Below are 24,608 nucleotides of genomic sequence, written 5' to 3' on the forward strand. Positions count from 1 at the left end.
TTTATCATTTTTGTCATTTTCTTCGTTTTTTTCTTTTTTGGCTTTTTTTGTTATTTTTTTAATGTTTTGTTCTCAATACCAATTTGTCATTTTTGTCATTTCTGACATGTTTTTTTTTTTGTTAATTTGACTATTTTCTGTATTTTTGCCTTTTTTGTTGTTTTCCAAGTTTGGTTTTCTTTTTATATAGTTTTTTTGTCATTTGTTTCTTTTTTGACATTTTTCATTTTATGAATTTATGTCATTGTTGTTTTATATTATTTTTTTCTCATGTTTAATTTTTTTTTCATGCCATTGATATCTTTTTTGTGTATTTCTTTTGTAATGAACATTTTTGTTAGATTTTTTTGTCAATTTGACTTTTCAGTTTTCACTGTCAGTTGTGTCATTTTTCTCGTTTGTTTTCGTTTTTGTATTTTTTCACTTATTTTACCATTTTTATAGTTTTTTTGCTGAATTGTTGTTAAAGGATTTTTCGTTTGAGAAGAAGCTCTTCCTGTTTTGACTTTGAAAAACATACATTGACTTTGAAAAACACACGTGTACATTTGTTCTCACGTTTGGCACAAACTTGCCTACAAATATCGAACCCTTTTTCTGGGTGTACTAAAGGAAAGAGAACTGGATAGAAATAAATAGACAAAATGCACCGTACTTCACTGTGTCGTTCCAAAACTATTTCAGCGTTATCGTATGTTCGCGTTGCAGTAATTGTATTTGTGCAGTAATTGTATTTGGTAAAATCGAAACTGACAATGTTTCTTCGAGTTTCTAGAGCCTAGTCAAGCCGAGTTTTTGCATCTCTTATCAGTCGATTTTGGTTTGAAAAAGTTCAGTATTCTCCGGAACCCGGATCTGGGTCACACAATCTCAATTCTTTACGGTTTCGCGATGATTAAATTCCGGGTGAGGAATTCGAATAATCCCGAGAATACGTTACGATCTTTTGAGGTTAATTTTCATACAAATTCAACGAAACAAATTGTGTCATGTGACACCAAATGACTTTACCTGCTTGCTCACTGTCTAACGACAGGGACTTTCGATTTTATGCTTCAAGTCGAGGCAACACCGAAATCGATTCCGAGCAGTGCAGTTTTGCTTTGCTCTTGTATTATGGTCTTGGTTTGGGGGTGAAAAATATAAAATTGCTTGCCACCATTATAGACTTTCTCGTGTCCAACTGAAAAACCTTCTCTTCCCTTGAATGCCACCTCCGTTTTCCTTATCCATCATCATCAATCGGTTGTTTCGTGTCAAATAGTTCGTATCGATCCATCTCGAGCTATCCGGTACCATACTTCTACTAGCTAGAGAGCTAGAGAGTATCAACTAGTCGAGTAGTGATCAAACGGTGTCAATTGAAGGGTCTCCCTCGACGTGAAGTTTTCAGTTTTTTCACCTCCTCCCCCTACTTTGGTTAGGGACGATGAATCAAGCAGAATAGGGTAGAGGGCTGTGAGCAAAGAGGAAACCGAGGATGGAAAACTACTAGCAGTGACGGCTAATTTAGAGCAAACAAATACACACATAAGTACGTTGTAGATGCTGAAACGTGCAACATTTTTAAACCTAGCCCTCCCCTAGTAGGTACTTACCCAGCTAGCTAGAAAAAAAACTAAAAACCAAATCGACCATTGAAAGTCAAATCAACAACCTTGCTCTAGCTCTGCTCAGCTCACCTCTAGTCAAGCTAAATATTTAGCTAGTGTAAGTACGAGCGGCTTGTTTTCAAAACTACTCGGCAAACTATGAGAAGAGTACAGTTCAGTTTACAGCTTTTGAAGGTGAAATCGATTGCAATTTTGAATCAAAATGAAAGGTGGTAGAATCGGTCGAGGGGATATGACAAAAATTATTCAAAGTATCTGCTTTTCATACCTTACAACAAAACTCGATTCTCCCATAAAGCACACAAAGTGTATCTTCAAAATCATCGACTTTAGCAACTAATCTTATCCAAAGTAGTGCATATTTCATGAAAAAATTTCTATTAGACTATTTGTGTTTCAAGTTAGCTTAATAAAATTTGATTTTTTCTTAAACATGGATATATGAAGTAGCATCTTCGAAGAGAAGGGACAGAACTGAAATAAAAGAAAATAACTAAAAAAAGTCATAGAAAAAGTTCATGACGATTCAATGGCGATTGCATGTAGGGTCGACTGAGGTGATTACGAACAAACTTGGTTAGTTTTCAATACTAACAGTGTTTTGGCACTTCAAATATAAGAATTGTATTGCAACAATCTGTTTTGTGAAAAACTTTTGAATGCATGGTTCAAAATTGATGAAATTTTCACTGAAGCTTCCTAGTTATGTAGTTATGGTTTTTAAAGATAACGTCCAAATGAAAAAGTTTATTGACTTTAATTTTTGGGCTCCACGTGCGTCCTTTTTCCAATTCAAGACTATAACGTTTTCTATCTCTTGAAGCTTGACCTTCAAAATTTCTTAAAACTTTTGATTTGATCGAAGTCACGGCAAGTTTAGCTTAAGGTTACCCGAATTTTTTCAGCACGTGTCCGGGCCGGACATATCCAGGCAATTTTATACAAAGACCTCCGGGCATTGATTTAAAAATTGATAAGTAAAAATTCGTGCAATATCCGGGCAAGTTTTGGCAAAATTCTGAAATTACTCGTTGGCAAATCTTAATAAATAAATATTTATTTGGCAAATCAAACCACAAAAAAACAAATTGGTTTGTAAAAAAAAATAATTTATGCCTCCAAAACAGAATTTATTGACCAAGTTTTATGAAAATAATCATGAAAGTGTTTTTGGAAATCTTAAACACGATTTCAAACTTGTTGATGGATTTTGACGAAACCATTTTTTTTTTCAATTTTTTTCTTGATTTTTGTTGAGTAAATTCTGGTTTTTGACAAAATTTGCCCGGATATTGCCGAATTTTTAGTCGCCAATTTTGAAATCAAATAATCGGACTCTGCCAGGTTTTTATATAACATTCCCCGTATTTATCCGGGCCGGATACGTGCTTGAAAAAATCGAACAACCTTAATCTTTGACAGAAATTCGGAGTTTTTTACCAACCACAAATGTAAATGCCGAAACTTATTTCAAAATGAGATTTGAATAATTCGTTGTAAGTAAAAAAGACCGCTCCGCCTAATTTTAGTTGAAGTTTTGCGAAACCATTGCATCTGGTGATTCTTAATTTCTGGTGACCTTAATTTAATTTTTGCTTTTTATAGAAAATTTTATGTTTATCATTTCATCACAATATTTCAAAACTCTAAAATCAATATCTTTCTTGTTAAAATAATATTTCTGAAAATTGGAAAATTTGTCAGTGTTGCTAGTTTCCATGAAAAAAAAATGCTCAGTTTAGAACGTTATAACTTTTTTTCTAGTTACTCGTACCGTTTTGCCGTCTTTGGCAAAATTGTTCATACATTGAGATTTCATTTACATCGCGTGAGAACATCCAAGAAAAACCAAAAACTGACATTCTCCGAACAAAGTTTCGCCTTTTTTTTATACAAATTTTCAAATCAAAGCCCGGGTTCTTCAAACTTATTTAAAAAATCTTCAAAAATTCTAGCGTTCATTTGTCCGAAAAGGAACTATTTCGCCTACAGTGTTTTTGAGATTCGAAAAAAGTTGCAATTCGACACAGCTTATTATTCTAAAATTTTTAAATCAGGTTAAACAACTGGGAAATCTGTAATTCAATCAAATTTTGAAAAAAAAAAAAACTAGTTACAAAATGCACAACCTTACATGAGTTTTTATGATTTGGATCTTAGTTTTGAGTCGAGAGTTTTATTATAGAATCACCTTAGCCAGCCAACAAAATTAATCGATATTTTTCCATGAAATTTTCACACAATTCAGTTAAAAAAAAAACGAAAATCTCAATTTGCTATAGTGATTTTTTTTTTGTTTTTCATTTTGTTTACAGTTGCCCTTTTTTATTAGTAACTAGCTAATCTGGTGTGCTTTCTACGGAAAAAAATAAGTTCGTTAATTTTATTATAATTTAAATAAATTATTTTTCGATTTTCAATACAATAAACTGTTAGAAACTTATTTGTCAATTCAATAAATCATCACATCATTTCAAAACGCTTACGTTTATTAATTTTTAACAAAAAAAACCTTCGAGGATTGTTAAAATTTCTTCAATTTTTGTTAATTTTGTATGGGAGCCTCCCGGTTTTTTTTTATTTGAAAGGGATTGAAGTACAGACCCCGTTCGATTTTGGCAACACGCCCGTACATTTTGTGTTGCCAAAATTGAATGTTGCCAAAATCGAACGGTTTTTTTTCTCAACTTTTTTTTCAGATATTTTTACAAAATAACTATTATTGTTATCAAAAACGTTATTTAAGTCAATTTGTGACCACTTGTAGTCCTTTTTTAATTTTTTTATCATGTTTTTGATGCATTTTGTACTTTTCTTGTTTTGTTTATAATGTTTGTTTTTATTTGTCGTAATTGCTGTTTTTGTCATTCTTCATCATTTTTTAGTTGTTTTTTTTTTGTCATTTCCAGTCTTTTGTTTGAATTAGTTTTTTAACTTTTTGAATTTTTCATCTTTTTGTCATTTTTGAGTACTTTATAAATTAAAAAAAAAAACTTTTGTTTTTATTGTTGCATTTTATCACCATTTCAGGTGATAAAAACGTATTTATGGTATTTGTCTAATTTGAATTGGTCCTGTTATAACGAAATCTAAAAGGTAATGTTGTTTCTAAAAACCGTTCGATTTTGGCACATGTATCAAAATCGAATGTTGCCAAAATCGGATGTTGCCAAAAACAAACGGGGTCTGTATATGAAAAACCATTCCCGGTCTTGAAATCGAACACAGAAAATTTTACGTTGATCGGTTCAGTAACTATTTTCCGAAAATTGTTCAAATTTTGTCAAATTTATGTTAATTTTATATGGGAGCCCCCGTTCTTGTAGGATTCGTAGGGGTTTAAAAGTATTATAAAAACCATTTCCGTTCCCGAAAACTGCCAAAAATCCAATTTCACTTTTATCGGTTCAGTATTTTCCGAAAATTGTTCAAAATGTATCAAATTTTTGTTGATTTTATATGGAAGCCCTTCTTTTTGAATTCGTATGGGATTTAAAGTATAACAGAATTCATTATCGGTCTTGAAAACGGCCACAAACCAAATTTCACTTTTACGGTTTAATTGTTTCCGAAAACTGTTCAAAATGTGTCAAATGTTTGTTAATTTTGTATGGAAGCCCTCTTTTTTGGATTCGTATGGGATTAAAAGTATTTAGAAACCATTTCCTGTCTTGAAAACGGCTATACACCAAATTTAAAGTTAATAACGTTGATGAAGTTTTTTAGTTTTTTAAATTGTTCAACATGTATCATATTTTTATTAATTTTGTATAGAGCCCCCTCCCTATTATGTTCTTCTTGATTTGGTAATTTTTTGTTTTGCATAATTTTTGGTGGTTTTGAGCATTTGGCATTTTTCCTGTTTGTTTTCACCTTTTTGTTGACTACTTACATTAAATTTACAATTTTATTATTTGATTAGACTTTGAATTCTTGGAAATGTTATTATTTTTATAATTTTAAAATTATTATTATTTTTTTATAAATTCATGATTTTTTTTTCATTTCGAATTCTTAATGTTTTGGTTTGTTTTTACTGTTCGGTGTATTAAGAAAAAAAACAATCAAATAAATTTTGAAATTATTTTGGACTTTTACTGTTTGGTTATGATTTTTCTTTGTTTTTGTTAATTTTATTTTATTTTCTTTTTTTATATCTATAAATTTTATTCTGTTTTTTTCTGGGCTTCTATCTTGAGGTGCTTGTTACATTTTATTTTTCACGATTTATTTATATTTTGGGTATAAATTTTCATCCATTGAAACGGTTAGAAACCAATAGCACCACTTCTGGGATGGTTTCAACTGATTTTTTTCAGTAAATTTTGCAAATTTGCCGGGCAGATAAATGAGCTCAAAACAATTCCTCACTCTGGCGGCTGATCTCCGGTGTGTCGTAGTGTGGAATTTCAATTGATAATACGTCTTATTTTTGCTTCTTCTTTATGTTTCGCTCAAAGTCAGCAACGATTCGTTGTTCTATCTACCCTCTTGCTACCAGCGATTTTGTTTCCCGGGAAGAAGAAAACCAGGCCTGGCCTGGTGTGGTAGGAACGTCGTCATCGGTTGATTGCTGGTGTTGGTGGCTTTTGCGCCTGTTTTTCGCCTTACGTCAACACATTTTCTCATTTTTGTATTTATTACATATGCGCGCCTAGGAGGAGCTTTTAATAACAGGCCCAGAGTCTTCTGCTACTACTTCTTAAATCTGTGACAAATGGGTATTACAATTCACCTTTTGGAGTTTGGATTTTTTCTTCTCAATTTTGAATTTTGACCCAAAATTTTAAACTAGAGAGAAGCTGATTTTGGATTGAAACAAATCAAGTAAGCTTTCGTCACACTTCTGGGTGATCTACCGAACAAATCCTATACCACTGGTTTGATTCAGTTGAGTTCAGTTGGGTTGCGCTTTCGTCGCCCTCTGGTGGCTACTTTATTCGCAAGCAGGGCGTGCGAGCCGCCTTTGCCCCTCAATCATCAACCCGACCTTTTGCGGTTCTGTTCCGAAAACTCCGGCAGGGTGGCATGGTTTGTCACCGACTACTGACTACTGGGAGCTTCAAAACCGACTAACGAACTCCGAAACAGCCCGATATATTCAGAGGATATTGAGAGGTCCCCGGATTTTCCACCTTATGGGTTACCCTGTTTTGGCGAACGTTTTGCCGTATCTTTGTTGTTTTCGCGTGCTTATTTTTTTTTTTTGCCTTCTTCTTAGCCGCGTTGCTCAACTGAACTCTTCATAGATTGGCGGTGGCACTTTCTTGTTTCATTTGGCTTATACTTACATACGGTTATACCACTGCCTTTTCTCTTCCTCAATCTTCGCCCCCTCTCCCGCCTACTTTCTCACGGTCGCCATACGAAGAGGGGCCATCCGATCCGTTGCAATATGATTTCATGAACACCGTGTAAATATGGCCGCTGCTATGCGAAGCTTTATCGCTCGACTATAGGTTTTCTACACGTATTTAGCTCTAAGTGCTGTGTCTCTCTATCTGGGTCTGTCTCTCGCCCTTCAGTCCTCCTGTGTCGTCGTAGAGCAGCTACTCTATTTTTGCCTCCGTCAGTGATTTTTGCTACAGGGGCGCTCTGTCGAATCAATAAACACAACACCGAACCACCTACGGACGGGAAATGGAAAACCAAACCAGCAGCGCTCAGTAATTCCATTAACAAAGACAGAAAATACGTCAGAGTGCGGGCGCGAGCAAATGTCCGCCTGTTCGTAGGTTGAGTTTTTGTGTTATCTAAACTACCGAGCAAAAGCTCCTCATCAAGCTACACCAACTACTATTTACAGCAGAAAAAAAAAATCAAACATGGCCGTCCGTCTCCATAGCTTTGTGGTGGGCTAGCTCGCTGCTGGGATTCCAAATTACGACGATGATGAATATGATATCTCAGGGTCAGGCGGTAATTTTACCGAATCCGAGCTTCTTTCGTCCTCCTACGTATGTTTTGTAAAAAAAAGGTGCCATTTGTTTCTCAAAAACACCTCTACCCACACTTCTTAGGGCAATTTTGACAAATTTTAACAAATTTCATTCACAGTTAAACTTTTTCATCCTTTTGAGAAAATGTGGTCGACAGACGACAACTGCCAAGTGCACTTTACATTGAAATGAAAATGGGAGACAGACAAGTTTTTGGTCCTTCGAACCGATTCAAACGACCCAAAGATAAATTCATCGTCTCCTAGATTAACAAAATATATGATCATTATTAGATTTACAAAACTTCAAGCCAATCATTCACGACAAGGCTGATCGCATCGTTTAGCTTGTGATTTCATCGATTATCATCCACACATTTTCTCCACAATTCATGCACAATTCATCTTCCATTATCAATTTTCTAGCTTTTTGATTCGAATCGACTCAATCTAATGGACATACACATAGACTAAGTCGATTTGAGGTCATTTTTTTATTTCTCAAACCCTAGGTTCTCAGCTTTGTTTTGGTGCAAAACTCATCCATGAGTTTTTTGCAGAATCCATGAGTAAATTTAGACATTTTAGTTTGTATGGGAAAATTGAATATTTATTTCTGAAAAATCAACATCCTTTTTGTTTCTTCTGTGGAACCATGCCTGCCTATGATTTTTGTGCCAATTTATAATTTTTTTCAAGGAAATTTTCCGTTGAACAACTTTATCGAAGACCGTAACTTCGTTTCTAATTATTATTTGCTGTTGACATCACTGCTGGTGCCTAAATAGTGAGGTATTGCATGGCTTCTTTCAAGCAATACTTTGCTATGCACCAGCAGTGATGTCAGTTGAATTGATTGTTTTTCAATGTCAAAAGACATACCTCTTATTAACAGCTAATAACTTTTTGCCTAATAAGATAGGAAGTTGCTTTTCGACAAAGTTGTTCGGCGGAGAATTTGCTTTAATGATTTCATAAATTGGCACATGAATCATAAGCAGGTTGATTTTTCAGAACAAAATTTTTAATTTTCCCACACAAACTTTAAAAGTGAAAAATTAACTCATGTTAACGTTACCTAAAAATTCCCCAAAAAAAAACTTGGATGAGTTTTGAACCAAAACGAAGCGTTCAAGACCCCAGGGTTTGAGAAATTCAAAAATGATCCCAAACCAACTCAGTCTAATGTACAATACATATAATGATAATGATCTTGGAACTTTGATGCCAGATTAAAAGTGTCGACTTGATTCTGGTCGAGCATTGACCCTTATATTGGATTCAAAGAAACAAAATCCAAAAAAAAATCAGACCAAAATTTGGCCTCGAAACTTATTTATAAACGTTTTACTAATAGCTGTATTTCTTTTGCAGGTATGTATAACAATCCACCTCTCGCTTGACCAATCAAAACGATATCTTCTTCAAATCAAGTAAGAAATATATATTCGATGTTGAAACGGCCGCCATGTACGATTTATAAGATTATGTTTTCTTAATTTAATTCTTGGAAACTCCAGTTTTTGAACTCAAATCTTTCAATAAATTTTTTTTTATTTTTCTTAAATATTTCTAGATTGTGTAGAAAAAAAATAGCATTTAATTCTCCTTTCTCAATATCCATTACGAATCAAGAAAAGAATTTTAAAATATCCTACCTCCAAATTTCTAAATTAAAGAATTTTCGCAACCCAAAAACAATATTTCAATCTGAAAATTGTCTTAATTCACAGTAAAAAAAAATCCCAATGCTGTAGACTACTTAACAAACAACACATGGTTTGAAAGTTTTTTGTTTAATTTTTTTATCCATATTCAGTACTGTAAAATATTTCAAATTATTCAAAAGCCTTAAAAATTCAAAAAGCAATCATAAAATTTCTTAAACTCTTAAATTTATTAAACAACCAACACTTTAGCTAAGAGATAAAATTCAAACGTTCAAATATCAAAATTTCTAAGCCGAATGTAGGGGTCGGAAGTCAATGTTTCCTTATCCCGAAAATTTTTGTAATTATTGACCGAAATTTTAAATTAAAAGTTTTATAGTTTGGCAGTTTCAAAAAGAAATTTGGTGTTTTGGAGGATATAAAAGTTAAGATTTTTCATAATTTTGGACATTTATTTTTATTTATTTAAGGATATATGGGCCGAGACCGTCATCCGAACTACTTAAAAATTATCTTACATAGAGTTGATTTCTTAAATATAGCACATAGAGCTTCTTGATTGTCGGGATGCTTAAATTAAGGTCTATTATACTGTTAATATTATTCACCTCCCTCATAAAACGGAAAGCTGGTTCGTTGCGGCTGTAATTCGGCCTGCGTCGTCTCGAAGTTGGAGTGCTTGTGTTCGCTGTCAAGCGGGAACACAAAAAAGTTTAATCCACCATGCCTCTATCTACCTTAAGAAAAAAAGGTTAAATCATTAATGCGGTGCCGACTTTCCTAGGATTTTCATAATTATTGGATTAGATGTTTTTATTTTTGTTATTTTGTGAGTTTTCTATAAGTTTTCATTTCAGCTTTCTTGTTTTAAAAAATCAAGTAAAATTTGTTTCGAAAAATCCCTAGACGTTATTTTTGCCACTAGATTGTTTTTCCAGATTTTATAGAATAACTAGGTGACCTGTATTCAATGAAATGGTTTTAAAGTTGGGCTGTCTATTTAACAGTCCTCTCTTATCATACTCTACAATTTTTAAGTATTATTCCATGAACTCTGTGCATAGTAGAGGAATCTTAACGAAGATCTGAAAATTTTTCCGATTTCGTGGATGGAACTTTTGCATTTCATTCAGTTTTTTTTTTGTTTTATTTGTGACACTTTACAACGTGTCGGCTTTCGGGTCAGTGAGTTTTAGGAATTATGTTCGTCAAGTTATGTCGCAATACTACGAAAATAAAAATAAAATCATCTAGTTAAGGAGTAGTTTTCAGAAAGCTCCTCCAAAAATGTTGGTGTTAATCAACATTAGCATGTTTGTAAGCTTCACCTTTTTAGTGTGCGAAAGGTTGGTCAATCCTATGGATAAAAGTTTTTCAATATAATAAAATCAACTTTTTATGAAAATTTCGCTTATCGCTAGTGTGCTACCCCAAGAAGCATAACTCATATTTCACAAATTTGATAATGAAATTTTGTTCTACAAAATTAAACACAACTACTCAACAACTACTCAAAAGAACTAAGTTGGTAGCATTTGCTTCAACGGTTTCTGAGATAAAGAATGCCGAATTTTGCTGTTTTCCAGCTCAGATTTCTTTGCGGTCCGTAATGTGTTAAGAGAACCTCCATTCTCCCCTCTTTTTTTAATGCCTTTCGGTGTAATTAAAAAAAAATATTAAAATTATGTTTTTGTTACAAATTCGATGAGAATAATTTATTAATTGATTCAGCTGTCTTGTATTTTCACTGCTTCTGTAACGGAATACAGTGATTTGAAAGAGAGAATGGGCTTTCGGTTAATTAAATCAGCTGATTAACATATGTTTTTGTATGAAATTTAATGAATGCCTTCTGTGGAGTTAAAACCCCTCGAAAAAAAAATAAAATAAAAAAAATAACGCAGTACAATAAATGGCTCTGAATGGCAGAAAGAAGAATAAATAAATTTAAAAAAATTTCTATGCGTCCACTCGTTCAGAAAAACAAAAAGTAATTGATTGCGTTAATTCACAAATATCAATTCATAATTTTTAGTTGTATCTTATTTGCATAGATTCTAACTATTTCTCATCCAATTTTCAGTCTCTAAGAATGAAAGTATGTTTTTGTTTGTTTACTACAAAAACACACTTTCACTCAGATTAAAAATACTTAAAACTATTTCTATTATTATTTGATTAAGGAGGGAAGCCCATCGCATTTTGTAAGAGAGCCACTTCCATTGAGTAGGAAAGCGCGTTGAATGCATTGATTTTTCTTAATGAAAAAACTTGTTATGATTCTAATAAAAAAAACTAGATAAAAATTACTGGATTTTTTTTTATTTTAATTGTTTTTTGTTGTTATTCATCTTAATTTTGTATGGGAGCTCTTATCTTCCTTTCCCTCTTCACTAAATAAAACACTGCATTTCGTTACGTCAAAACTTGTTTCTACTCCAAACGTGATGAAAATATCTCGCAAATTTTTCTTAGTTGTATTGAATATAATTTTAATTTTGTATAGAATATAAACCCCTCATTTTGAAAATGTTTGTGTCATTAAGTAAAATAAACAAAACTTGTTATTCAAAACTCTGAGGCCAAAAAGTTTAAAATTGTTCAAGCTGTCTGATATTCTACAATAATTGTAAAATGATGTTCATTTCTAGAAGAAACATCCTTGGCCTTTGAATCCAAAAAACATTCGGCACAAAATTTCGAGTCATTCTGATCACCCGTTTCGAAATAGCCTCCATTTTTAAATATAAAATGTACATTGCCAAGAGCAGTTTAAGAGTTTTTTTCCTTTGCTGGGATGTAAGTAATCGAATCCTATAATTTTTTTTCAGACATTCGAATGTACAACTAAGTAAAACAAACCCGAGGCCAAAAGAGCAAGAATCGATTTATTTGGTTCCAAATTACTGTTTTTTTTTGTTTTAATCTGTTTGTAAATAATCTAGTTTGAACATTTGAACTCGAATGTCTATAAATATGGCTTCCGGTGTTTGGCTCTGTCAGTATATTTTTTTTATTACAGTGAGCGAAATAAGAATAGTACCACTATGTGTTTTGCCTGTTAAAATATGAATGATTGAAAATCATCAAAATTTTCTTCTACAATTTGTTTTGAATTGTTTATCGCATAAATCAAGCATAAACAGTTTACCTTTTTAAGACGTTGCAGTTGGCGTTTAGCAGCAAAAATTTGAAAAAAAGGGTGTGAAAAAAGAATGATACCACTTGTGTTTTTCAACAAAAACAAGATTATTTCTAAAGGGTGATACAGTCAAAATTTTGTCAAGGGAAAACGCGTGTAAATCGGTGAAATCGTTTATTTTAAAAATCAAATTCAATTTCTTTATCAAGTTTAATTAGTATAAAATTCAGGGAAAATATTCAGTTAGGCTTCCGCTTTTCCAAATCCGAATTGCCGGGCCTTACGTTTAACCCCTGCCATCAGATTTTGTACAGCCACCTTGTCCACCTTCTTCGCCGCAGAAAGCCAGTTTGCCTTGAACTGCTGCTCGTCCTTAGCAGTTTTTTGGTCTTCTTTAGGTTCCGCTTGACAATAGCCCAGTATTTCTCAATTGGGCGGAGCTCTGGCCTGTTGGGAGGCTTCTTGTCCTTGGGAACCACCTGCACGTTGTTGGCGGCGTACCACTCCATGGCCTTTTTACCGTAATGGCAAGATGCCAAATCCGGCCAAAACCGTACGGAACAACCGTGTTTCTTCAGGAAAGGCAGCAGACGTTTATTCAAACACTCTTTCACGTAAATTTCTTGGTTGACAGTCCTGGAAGCTATGAAAATGCTGCTTTTCAAGCCACAGGTACAGATGGCTTGCCAATCCAGATATTTCTTTGCGAACTTTGACATATCTGCTACTTTTCCCCTTCCTTTTGCCGTATAAAACTCCTGTCCCGGAAGCTGCTTTGACGTAGGTTTCGTCGTCCATTACCACGCAGTCAAACTTCGTCAGCATCGTCGTGTATAGCCTCCGGGATCGCGCTTTGGCCATCGTATTTTGTTTATCATCGCGATTTGGAGCCACTACCTTCTTGTAAGTCGATAGTACGGCTCGTTTTTTGGCCCGATGCACGCTTCTAGACAATTCATCCAGCTTATTTGCGGCATCTCGGAGAGAGAGGTTAGGGTTTCGCTTGAAACTACCGGCAACTCTCTTTGTCGTCTCAGCGGCTTCCGGTTTTCGATTTCCCCCCGATCCAGACTTCCTGGCTGTCGACAAACGTTCCCCAAACACTTTAATTACATTTGTAACGGTTGATTTGGCAACTTTTAGCGATTTTGCCAGCTTTGCGTGCGAGTAGTTCGGATTTTCGAGATGCGCGAGCAAAATTTTGATACGCTGCTCTTCTTCCTTGGACGGCATTTTGACAACAGAAGAGTGAATTCCAAAATCAAAATAGGAGCAACATTCTACACACACACACCTTCAAAATGAGGGGTGTTCAGGTTTTTTTAAATGCAAAATTGAAAGAAATACGTCAACTTGATATTGACCAAATTTTGACCGTATCATCCTTTATGCATTAATTTTTTATGTATATCTCTGGGCTCGCTTTGAGATTTCGCTAAAACCATTGTCAGGTCCAAAAACATTATTTCTCCAAATTTCATATTGATTGGTTGATTTTTTTTATATTTTGTATGGGAACCTTCTCTCGATCATATGGGAGAGGTCCAGCTAGAGCTAAAATCTCCTTACGTTCGTAATTATGTTGATCTTTTGAACGGTGTTTGAGTTGTTCGGTATTTGATGTTCATTTTGTAGAGCGACCCCTCCCTCTCTTCTCGATGGGAGGGCTCCTCAACTGTTTGAAATCCATTTAAAGGTCCAAAAACTACACACTATTACATATTAAACAGTTGCAATTATTTTTTTATTTTACGTTTATTTTAAATTGAACCCATTTTCGTGTAGGGGGTTGAAAGTGGAATAATTATTTTAATTTGTAATATTTTTATTCTTTTTTTTGAATTGTCTGTATTAAAAATTTTCGATGACTTTTTTTGAATTTTATAACTATTTCTGACCATTGTTCTAGGACGAAATGGATTTCTAAAAGAAAACTGGTTGTATTTTCCACTAGTTTACGTTTTGGGTGTTGCGAACAGCAAAAAGAATTAAGAAATTTGTTTTTCTACGATATTCGTTCCAAGCTGATCGATGAGGCATTTAAAGAAAAATGGCTAAATAAGGTACCTCCAAGGTTTGTTTTCACCTCATAAATTCGGTGAAAGTCATTCCGATGACACTTTTATGACCCTCGTTCAAGGGTCGGTTTTTGTCATTTTGCTGTTCTCCTTTTTGCTTAGCGACTCAATTCGGGCCGTTCGTACGATTGATCTTTAAAATGATCTGACGGTTTGCGTTTTTCGGATCGTGCTCGGTCAACAGCTGTTCTTCTGGCCTTGTGTCCTCCTTTCAGATGTTCAGGAAAAGTCTTCTCAAAAGTTTATTCTTTGTATCCGTTTTGCAGCCGATCCAGATGTTTTGCTTCTCTAGCTGCTTAATTTAGACAATAAGAGTGTTTCGCAGTTGCATGTTGTTGCAGATGGCAGTCTAATGTTTTGCTTTTGGTATTGTTATAATCTTTTCTTGAAAGTTTACATATACATATATTTTTGAGTTTAATTTTGATTTAAACTATTCGGCAACGTGAAGACTTTTTAATAGCCGGAACCAATCGAATTGATTTTCATTTTTTCTGGGGCGTAAGACTGCTTTTCGCCTTTTAGGGTAAAAGTTGCCGGTTGTCGTTCCACATTTCCTCTAAGGAAGGTACGTGGACAAACCATATTCTTCTTCTTTTGGATCTCTCATTCGGGGTTATTTTTCCGCTAGAGATTTAACTTTTTTCGAAGCTACTTCTTCTTACACCGGCTTCGCCGTCTTCCGTCCGATTGAGTTTGGTGTGGTATTGGTGCAAGTTCCGTATCTCTGGGACGGTTTTCTTGTTCTTTTTTTTGCGTTTTTCACTTACCCTTCAAATTGTCGGGCGATGATATGCGCAAACATGGAGAATAAAATTAGATTGGTGGAAAATTTCCCAATGCTGGCTGGCTGGTTTCATCGAGTCGGTCTGTCGGTCGATTTCCTCTCGCCTCGCCACTGAGATGGTATGTGTGATTAAAAACCTCCTTCTTGGAGGTGTGCTGTTTTCTTATTATTGTTTTCCCCGCTTGTTTTATAGTTTGAGTTTCTTCTTTTCTATTCGGACTCACGGTCTGTCTATAACAAGGTGCCTCCTCAATATATGCCCTTTTCCGATGTGGCTTTCGAAAGGTTGCTGAAAAAATTTCTTCACAATCATCTTCTCTAGCTTCTTTTAGTTTAGTTTTCTTTCCTTTTTTTCGTTTTGCTGATCCTCCATAAGCAACCTCTCCACCAGCAGCGATTATCTCTTTCATGTCGAAGTTTATGATTATTGTATGTTGTTTGTTTACGACGAAACTCGGTTAACGCCCGGGAAACGAGTCGATGATAGCAGAAAAAGAAGTGATAATAAATAAATTACTGTTCGAACACATTTCGGCCAAATATACTACTATAACAGCCCCGCTGTTGATGGCAATTTTCCACCTGCGAAAAAGTTTTTTCACACCGCACAAACATTTTTAGCGATGATTTCAATTTTTGTTACTTGCATACTTCCATTGCCGATTTTGTGTTTCTTTCAGAGAGAATCTCCCTGCTCCATTCATTACCCTCAGTCAGCAATCCGATGAATGTGGTTAGTGAGTGAAACGAATCGACAAAACGGTGCAAAGATCTTCCCCATTAGCTAGCTCTGCTGATGACGAGGCCTCTTTTTTCTTGCTCTTCTACTTGCGCTGACTGCCACAAATATCGTCAAGGAAGCTGCTGGAAATAATTTGCTGCCGCTGAGGTTTAAATGAAACCCATTTGAAAGCAATCTCCGTGCGGGCATCGAAGCTCTAAATCTAAAATGGTTGCTGCTGTTCGGTTCGGGGGTGTTCAAAACAGCTGAATCTACAATGAAATTGTAGTTGCAATCAATACTTAAAATGTCGCATTATTCGTCCTATAAAGTCAGCTGAAATAAGAAATTTTGGTTAGGAATGTGAAGTTGTCCCACCATTTGCTTTGTAATCTGAACTAAGTAAACGCGACTTTAACATTTTTAGTACGGCATATCCGACTACCAAATTTTGTCAACTACATTTGCTGAGCCATTTTTACGGTCGCCATGTAGGAAAAAAGTTACCGTATCCAAGTGAACTTGGTTGTAATTCCGATCCTGATCCGGAATCTAATTCGACACATTCTGATCCTGATTCAGATCCTGGACCTGGTCCTGGTTTAAACTCAGATCCTAATCCTGAGATTGATCATGATATTCATCCAGCATTAAATTTCTGATCCGATCCTCACTCTGATCATGATCCTAAACCAGATCCTGATATTGATATTGATTCATTATATTATTATTCTTATCGTGAATCAGACTCAGTATCTCATCCTGATCCAAATCCAGAGCCTGATGTGGAACCTGATCCTGATCGTAATTTGATCCGGAACCTGATCCCAATCCCGAACTTGATTCAGATTCTGAATCACCTCATTTTGATTTCGATCTCGATCATGATCCGGAATCTGAACGAGATCCGGAACCTAATTCTGATCCAGAACTTCATTCATTTTCTAATCCTGGTCCTTATAGTTATTCAGAATCAGAACTAAACATCAGGGATGAATCATCCGCACAGGATGAAATTCCCAGAATAAGAAAAGAAAAAAAGAACCTAACCCAATCGTTATCCAGATTTTGATCCCAATCCTGGCCCAGAACCCTTATAATGATTTGATTCTAGTTTTGATCCAGATCCCAATTCGGATTTTGATCATGACCCGGAGTATTATCCTCCTCCCAATTCTTAAAGCTTAGTTCTTTTAGAAATGGGACACTTTCATTTGCCAATAGCTCGTTAACTGGTTATTGGATATTGAAAATTTTGACAGCATTTTGTTGCCTGTAAAAAGTACTATTCGACCTATTTTTTTCAAAATTTAATATTTACGCGTTTTTGAGATATGTACGATGCAAGAGAAAAAGAAAAAAATAATTTTGCACAGTTTCCTTGAAAATACGTCATTATCAAATTGATAGCTGACAAAACCGTTGATTATTCAAAGAATTACTGAGTTTCTGTGGTGGATAAGTATGCAAACACTGTCAATAATGTCCACAAAGTTCAAATCAAGCATTGGAGAGAAGCACATGATCGGCAACAACGGTTCAGGCTCATCAAGGAAGTCGAGTCTCATACCAGCATTTTTAATTTTCAATAAACGAAAAACTAAGGGTAGATCGCTGAAACGTCCAAAACAATTTTCTCCGATAAGCTGAAAGTGTTGCCTAGTGATGACTCATTGAAATCCAACCTCAAACAACCATTTTTTGATAGTTCCAAAGCTCTTAAGCTGAAAAACCGGTACCGAAAAAAAACGTTCAAAAATGTGGTCAAAAATATTCAAATTTGTTCATTTCGAAACAACTGTATCCACTAAAATGCTTCCAGTTTCCAGTGTCCAGAGAAGAATTGGACCAAAAAGTATCAGAAATTGAAGAAGGAGGGTGAAGCTACCTAAAATATAAATTTTACGAAGTATAAGTTGGAGAAACTGATCAATACCATGACTGAAAAAAGTGTGCGCCGGCCAATGGGAGATACCACGAATAAAGTAGAAATTTCTTTAACAAAAAACGGTAAATATTTTTTTTCAAATTTTTTCATAAAAGTTCATAACATTACCTTCTTTTTCTTCATAGAAAGTATTTCGTTCAAACGAATGGTTTTTTAGATACAGGCATTCGTAAATGTCCCATTTCTAAAAGAACTAAGCTTTATTCACAACCTGATACCGATCCAGATACTTATCCTGATTTCGATTCTGATCATCCTAATCCCGATGCTGAACCCCATCCTTAACCGGATTCGCATTTTGATCCTGAGCGTTATCTGAAACTTCCCGATCCTAATTCAGATACCGCTCATGATTTTGATTTCCATTCTGATCATGATTCAGATCCAGGATCTCATCCTGCATCAAATCAAAATCATGATCCTAATCGTAATCTGGTATCTCATCCTGGTTTTGATTCTGAACTTGATCGTGATTTTGATGCGGAACATGATTCTAACCCAGAGCCTGATTTTGATGTCGACCTCAATCATTATCCGGAATCTGAATCAGATTCAGAATCTGATCCTGATCCGGAATCTAATTCTGATCATGATTTGAAAGCCGATTCTTATCCAGAGCGCAAAAGCTGTTGCAAAAAAAGGCTCCACATTTTCTTTAATGTTTTTCTTTCTGATTTTCTTTGAATAACTATATGTGATCGGAAACCCATCATTGGCCCAGTTCGTTTTTAATGCCCGAGTGAAAAAATTTGGCAATTCGCCTTCTTGCATTTTCTGACAGCTTGAAACGATACTTGAACCCGTAGATGAACTAGAAGTATTTTCGTGGAAGTAAAAAAAAATTGCAATATTTTTAAAGTCAAGGGAGACTTGATCCTTCATTCCGGAGGCTCTCATCCTTGGAAAAAAATCAAACAAAATTTCAAAATAGAATGTCAATTGACTATTTTGGTCATGTTTTTTCTCATTTCATGAATTATAAATTCCAAAAGAAGAAAATTCCAAAACTATGTCTCAACCCTAGTGTCATTGCATACTTTAGGGCGCTGTTTTCTAAATTTAAAGGGAAAATAAATATTATTACTACTTTTTTCCAAACAATTATTGAATAAAAATCAGTTATTGGATAAATATTAGTAATCTCGTAACCAGCAATGATCACGATCTATTCAGAAGAAAAATATACCTTTTAGAACTCTAGGGATCAAGTGAACCCATAATGAACATTTTAGAAAACTGTTGAAAATGTTGAGAGTTCATTATTGTTTTGAAAATATGATATTATGAAGTTCATATTACACTCTAACGATATATTGGTATATATTTATTTTTGTTATAATTTTGTCATATCAGAAACATTTTAAAGTGATAAAAAAAGATCTCCAAGTTGCCAGTTTTTAAATTTTTCAGACAAAGTTCAATATCTCAAAAAATTATTTTGTCGATATTTTTGGAGCTTATAGCATTGTTGTTTTGCTCCATTTGGCACCTTTTTCTAGAACATTTTATTCTTGTAAGTCATTTAAGTTTCGAGATAAAGCTAAGGAATCAACTCTGTATAATCAAACATCCATGTTTTCAAGTTTTATATTGGAGAACAGCTTTTCTCATACATCAGAGCCCCGAAAACCAATGTAAAGATCATCAGCACATGGATTAATAAAATGGATGTTGAAGGTTTTTTTTTGGTTTCGATTATAATCGTTTTAATTATGCTTAACGTGCTTTTGGAAATATAAAAAAAAATCGAAGAGCAATAAAACATTACAGCCGATTTTTTCGAAATTTCCTTTTGTGACTTATTTGAGAGCCTCCTTAGGGAAAACGGAATATCTTCATAAATACTTCGGACAACACTGTTGAACATTTCTTAGTATCCCATAGTAAAGATTTCATGATGCTTAACTACTTTGTCAAAAACCTCAACTAATTTGGAGTTTTTAGAAAAGAGTTATGGACTTTTATTTTTATACCTACTTTTCCATAAAAAAAAGAGATCTTCTCAACATTAATTGAAAAAGGCTAGAGAAATATATATTATCATTCGAAATAAAACGTTTTGCCCATATGTCTATTCGTAGCTTCGTTTCGAACTACCATTTAATCTTTATCAATGAATTGGATGAAATAGTATTGAGGGTTAACAGGTTATCCAATATCACATTTCCCGTGGCATTCAGACATCTTTGAATCGTGTGGATGTTCGGAAAGTACACTCTCCGGATAGTGTCCTTAGATTTTTTTGTACCGGGTTGAGGGCGCAAAACGGGCGAAACATACGAACGAAAATAATATTATAATATACAAATGTATACCCACATTATCATCATCTTCACCCTTGCCGTCGTCTTGTTTTTCATCGTTTTCGTTCGGTTCTCTCTTTATGCTTCCTACTGCTGTTAGGCTAATGTCTTCCACCTTTCTTCTTCCTTGTCGTGTTCTGCTCGCTTTGTGTGTCGGTCGAATGGGGCTCCGCTTCTTCTACTCTTCGTCTTCATTCGAATGTGATAGGGTTGTTTATTTTGTTTTGCTGTTGTTGCTGTTGCCGATATGTACTCTCTCGCAACTCGAGTGAGTTATTCGTTGCTTGGCTGTGGTGAGTTCCGTCCACCCCATTTTCTCTCCCAAAACGACAAACTTCGGAGTTCGAACTATGCAATGCAAAGCAAGTATTTTTAGGGAAGAGAACTCAAATTAAACGCAGGAATGATGTAGATGACGGTAACTCGCAGAGTTACCGACCCATGCGTCCGTTTTGTGGTCGATTTCGTTGGGTGGTTTTGTTGAGAAGGTATCACTCAAAAACAGAATTCACAACAACAAAATTGTTTAGCTTAACAGCACAGCTGCTTGCTTGCACGACTGACTGACTGGCTGGAGTGGCTCTCGTTTTGTTGTTGCTATATTTGTATTTATTGTTGCTGGATTGAACTGGTTGGTGGTACCGAAATGTGTACACAGCACAGAAGAATATCCGATCCGAACTTCAGTTCGACCACAGTTATTCAGTTCGGTTCGACTCTTTGGTAGTTTGAAGACGTGCCGGGATTGTTGCGCTCGTGGTCTATTCAGAGTGGAGCGTTCAAAGGGTTTTAAAGAACCGTTGTTGGTTCTAATCGTTGTGACCCGATCAACAATTGAATGAAATACACGATCGGTGGAAAAATCGGGCTCTGTTGTTTACTCTCAATCGAATGAAGTGTGAATTTTGACGTGTTAGTGTTTTATTAATGATCAACAGCCTACTTTGTTACACACCGGATTATTACCATCATCGGTCGGAACGACCGAGGGAGAAATAATTGAAGGTAGCTCTTGTGTGTTGTTTCTGTCAATTCTGGACTAACAAACGTAGTAGTCCGCCGTCTGTCAGTTATCGGCGATGTTGCCGTGGTGAAATTCGCAGTTTTGTGGTGGACGGCAAACGAATCGGTGCTACGCGAATTAAAGCAGACATCGCAAAGAAAAAAAAACCGAGTGTGGGATCGAGTTTGTCGGGTTTCCACCCCGGTGCAACGAGGAGTGAAGGAGTGGAGACAGCAACGATGATTGAAAGCAGGTGAGGAGGGCAGAGCAAAAGAGAGTGCTCAGCACCCCCGCAGAAGCAGTTGGGGAAAGTATTAGGCGAGAAGAGATAGGCGATTTTATTCAGCTCATTTTGGACCGGGTACCCTGCGTTACGTTAGAGTGTCGGAGATTGCACCCAGCATTCGCACAGATTGTGCGAAAATTGTGTACCGCAGCGCGCCACTGTCGTAAATTGGTTAGACGACCAAGAGAAGCCGAAGTCAAACTGCGAACGAATTATCGCGCGAGTGCAGAAACTCCGCCAACCACCCTCTAGATTCAGCGAAAGAGAGAAGGAGGCTGCCGAGTGCAACCGAAAGATGAGAACAGCACACACAAAGTGTAAGAATCAGATGTGACACAATCTGCTGGTTGCTGCCGTTCTGAGGCTGGCTAGCGAGTGTGTAATCGACGGTGGCGACGATTTCGACGATTTTACTCTTCTATCCGCAACAAAGGTGGATGAGTGAAGAAGCGCGGAAACGAAGTTGTGGAATTGTGGTGTAGAACGATACGACACGACACGGTTCTGGCGCGGTGCGGTAGAAACGAAGCAAAACGTAAAGAAGAGAAGGGAAGTGAGGAAGTAACGGGCTCGGCCGTCAAGACAAGTGTGGCTCACCAGTGGCAGTCGTAACAAAGAAGGAAAACTGTCTACGTTGAGTTTCGGACCAACCGAGGAGGAGGATACACCCAATTTGCTCCGGTCGACACCATCAGTCGTTAGTAGTGGAGAGATTATTAGATTCCTAGGTGAGGACGGTACCGCAGATGTGCAAGTTTTTCGGTAACTTCGGATGCTACCTGTGCAAAACCAGGTAACAGACTCACAAGTGTCCCAGTACCATTAGTGATGGGTGATTTTCGAATGTGATTGTGGAAACAAAAATTGTCTAACGCAGAAGGCAGTAATCTGCCGAAAAATGAATAGCGCGAGGTCAGGGAAAATAAGTCGGTGAAAGAGCCGATGATTTTTGCACCACACAGTTTCTAAATGGTTTCATTCATTCATAGTAGGCAGTGAGTGTGAAGCAGAAACCGAATTGTCATCGCAACAGTGTGTATTCTGTGCCGAAAAATCAAGATTCAATTTTCTGGCCGAGCTGTGTAAGCTGGAGCCGAGTTTTTTTTGTCTGTGATTCGAAACGATCGATGGCAGTGGGTTTTATTGGTTCGGGAAGAGTAGAGTGAATCAAACGAAGTGAAAAAAGGTGGCAATAACAACAACATCAGTAGCAAGCAGCATGGCAAAGTGAAGTGAAAGAAACCCTCCGTAGAAGCAAAAGGGGCGAATTCAGGGGGAAAATATGTGCTCGACGCTCTCGTCCGCCAGTCCGTTGATTGTCGGTCGACGTCCCATCGTTGCCCAACAAGAGTATTGGCAGCAGCAGCAACATAGCAGAAATTAATATTGTTTAAGCAGCAGCAATAAACGGTCGACGTCGAGAGTGAGAAGAACAAGTGGCAAACAAACAACAACACCGCAAGAAGAGGAAATCCGTTTGAATAAAAACGAGTCAGCTTCAACCAGTGAGAGAGAGAACGCGAGTGAGTGAGCGACGTGCGAAGCGGAGGAAGAAGGTGTACGAAAAGTGCAGGGCAAAGAGAGTATAATATCAAATGCACATAGCTATTTTCTGTTGTTATTTGTATTATTATTGTTGATGATGTTATTATTATTATTATTATAATCTGTTGGTGTAGTTGCTGTTATTCGCACTCATAACAGTTTTCCCCATCCATTGTTCAGATGGATGGAAACCGAGCACCAACACAGTGAAAGCGACGTAAACAGAAAATCCGCACACATAACACCCACCAAGAAGTGTGTGCGCAGTGAGAGGAGTGTGGGCTGCCCGGCAGGCCCCATAACGTAACCGAAAAAGTGGAAAGGCAATAGAAATCTACTCGGCGGGAGGAATTGGAGTCACCGCGCCGCGGAGTGTCTTTGTTCAAATTTGCAAGAAAAGTAAGTGAGCTTTCAGCTGTCCATAGTGCGCGAATACCTGTTAATCGACGTCGACGACGAACGACTCGGGTTTCGATTACCTCTCCTAATCAGTCAGCGGAAAAATCAATTTTAAGTGATACCCCCTTTCGTTAAAGAAAAGTGTCAAAGTAATACCCCACTGTCATGCCCCTGAACCGGGATCTCTGTTGTAACCCAAAGTGTTCTCTCAAGAACCGGCTGCTGGTGGTGGGTCGATCACCGGCACCAGGTTGCTGCCGCCCACTTGGAATGTGCTGCTGTCAACCTTTGACCAACTAAAGCCCATTCCTCAAAGAGGGACAAGCAGCCGCGGCAGGATCGCCAAGTGCAGGTGTTCCCTCCGGCAAAGGCGAAGAGCTCAGAGCACAGAAAGAAGGTGGAAACGAACGGCACATTCAATGAAGAATAAGCAGCAACAGCAGGCAGCACCAAAGAAGCAGAAGCAGAAGCAGCAGCAACACCATCAACAACAACAGCAACAGCAAAAGCAGAAAAACTTGGATATCATGTTGAGCTCTTCCTACTATATCTATGTAAGTATGGCTGTTAAAACACTAAGAAGAAGAAGGAGGAGGAAAAAACGAACCGGGGCGATCTCTCGCGGCCTCTTCCGCCCCGCGCGTAAGCCCCATAACATTTACGCGGACCCGAAACGAAATCTTTCCATTCGAGTCTTTTTTTTTTCCTTTTTTTACTTCAAACTCAAAATTCTTCCGGGTCGTCAACGACGAATTGGTACTCAAAAATCGTCACCAACAACCGTTATAATAATAGTAATCCGCTGCAGAGATAGTTTCATTGCTAGGATTTCGGTGATCCTCTTTATCACCTCGACACATTCTCGGGCTCGGTGTGTCCACCATCATCGATTATCAACCGACAACCGAGCGAAACAACACACTGGTAGAGAGATATGCAAAAATTTCTGCATTGCTGCTGCTGCGTTTTAGTTGCTGCACCGACCGCCATCTTTCGTCTTTCGTTCCATTACCGACACGAGAGTCTCCTTTCAACCTTCCTTCCTCTCACCCTCTTTTAGACAGTTCAGTCAGTCCATCCAGTCGGCAGTAGTCTCTCGACTGTGTTCGATATGTGTAACATTTATTATCCGCATTGCCTGGTGCTGCCGCACTTGCCATCGCCCCAAAGTGCAG

General features: G+C 36.6%; 1 protein-coding gene across 4 annotated transcripts in view; it reads left to right on the forward strand.

Moving 5' to 3' along the window:
• LOC129754359 (serine/threonine-protein kinase tousled-like 2) overlaps window positions 1-24,608 on the forward strand; it is a 229,077-nt gene that overhangs the window by 145,134 nt on the left and 59,335 nt on the right. The window contains exon 1 of one of the 4 annotated variants that reach the window (XM_055750376.1): window positions 20,926-23,987. The exons of the other annotated variants lie outside the window; for them this stretch is intronic. Coding sequence (XP_055606351.1) covers window positions 23,853-23,987 — 135 coding nt within the window. The 5' untranslated portion in view covers window positions 20,926-23,852. Of the gene's footprint in view, window positions 1-20,925; window positions 23,988-24,608 lie in introns of those variants that run through there. 4 annotated transcript variants of the gene reach the window in all.

Source organism: Uranotaenia lowii, chromosome 1 (assembly GCF_029784155.1).
Source record: "Uranotaenia lowii strain MFRU-FL chromosome 1, ASM2978415v1, whole genome shotgun sequence".
Lineage (NCBI taxonomy): Eukaryota > Metazoa > Arthropoda > Insecta > Diptera > Culicidae > Uranotaenia > Uranotaenia lowii.